The 1,449-nt window shown below is 39.0% G+C and overlaps 1 protein-coding gene across 1 annotated transcript in view; it reads left to right on the top strand.

Annotated features, from left to right (window-relative positions):
* EXPH5 (exophilin 5) overlaps positions 1-1,449 on the top strand; it is an 18,218-nt gene that overhangs the window by 3,798 nt on the left and 12,971 nt on the right. Inside the window, 1 exon segment of the mRNA XM_009335279.1 lies at positions 673-817. Coding sequence (XP_009333554.1) covers positions 673-817 — 145 coding nt within the window.

Here is a 1,449-nt window from a genome sequence, read left to right on the forward strand (position 1 = left end):
TCTGTGAGCAATACTCATCCTCTCCTTCACACCGATTGCCAGCTGCTTTTACAGGCAGACTGGGTTTATGTTCCGCTTGAAGAAATCAAATCATGACCTTCCCAGAGAAATCATTCATGATATCTTGCATTTAAAATACAGTTCTGATAATGCAGTTTGTAGCAGAAAAAATGTACTCCAGTGGCCACAGGAATCCCATCATAAAGAATACAGAAGACACCCTAGTCTGTATTACTGTTATGTAGTTACATTACAGTCTATTAAACTATTGTATATTCAAGGTTGTCATATTTATATTTCTTAGAAAGGTGACAAGAAAGTGACTAATGACTGTGGATGCCTCAATTTTCAAATGTCTAATTTGCCTATATTTTAAAATGGTTCTGGTTTTCAAATGATTGAAAATCAGCCTCATTTATCTCACGCGCGTCACCCAAAACCAATAATACTTTTTGAGATTTTAGACCTGTTTATCTTTCTCTTAGTCTTCTAGTTAGTCATTATAAACCAGCATGTCATACAGTCTGTCCAAAAATGTCAATAAAACTGGATTTTCCTGGCATAGAAGGTAAGCAAAAGAAAATTGTTTATGAAGACATAACTTTTTATGTATACTTTAGTACTGTATGTAGTAAGAACTTGAAACAAATCAAATTTTTATAATATTTTTAGATCATAAAGAATTAAAAATGTCATCCCGCACAAATCCTCAAGCACAAAAGAACACTTCAGCTTCCTTTCTGGGGTTCAGATCACCTTTTGCTTGGCTTTTCTCCTTTAGAAAATCAAGGAAAAAACAGACTCAGAAGCAACCACGGTGAGCTATAATCAGAACATACATTATTTCCAGCATTAAAAAAAGTCTATGAATCATTCTGTGTTTGCTTAGAAAACTTTGTTAAAATTATTTTTCCAGTCTCTTGCTTTTCACCTCCCTGGGAAGATTGGGATTTTACTTGGTCATGTAACGAGAGATTATCTCTTCTGTGTCAAAAGAATGGGGACTAAGTGCAAGTAATAGGTAAAGTCTCTTGGCTAAATCTGTTTTGCTCAGGTTTTGCATAAAGGCTTTAAGTGTATGAAAGCCCCTAGACTTAGCAGCAGCTGCATCTTATTAAATTCCCTCTCGAAAGGACAAGATATAAGGCGCATGGGGATCTGGTGCCCTATGGCTGTAATATAACAGGGAAGTGTAGCTTTCCCAGGCCATGGCAGAGAGTGCCAGCCCCAGGCAGCTCTGCTGCATCAGTTCCCACCATTTCTAGCCCAGAGGCAGCTTAGAGGCAGGCCTGCAGCTTTAGCTCTAGCCAGGCAAACAGGGCGGCTCTCCAGTGCTTTTGTCTTCTGTACTTCGTCAGGGCTTTGGTTTCAACTGGATCTGAACCAAAGATGGTCTCATATGCAGCGCTGGAGCTGCTGTTTGAAGAGCATCCTTCTCCCTTGCCATCC

Source organism: Pygoscelis adeliae, unplaced genomic scaffold (genome assembly GCF_000699105.1).
Source record: "Pygoscelis adeliae isolate BGI_AS28 unplaced genomic scaffold, ASM69910v1 Scaffold142, whole genome shotgun sequence".
NCBI lineage: Eukaryota > Metazoa > Chordata > Aves > Sphenisciformes > Spheniscidae > Pygoscelis > Pygoscelis adeliae.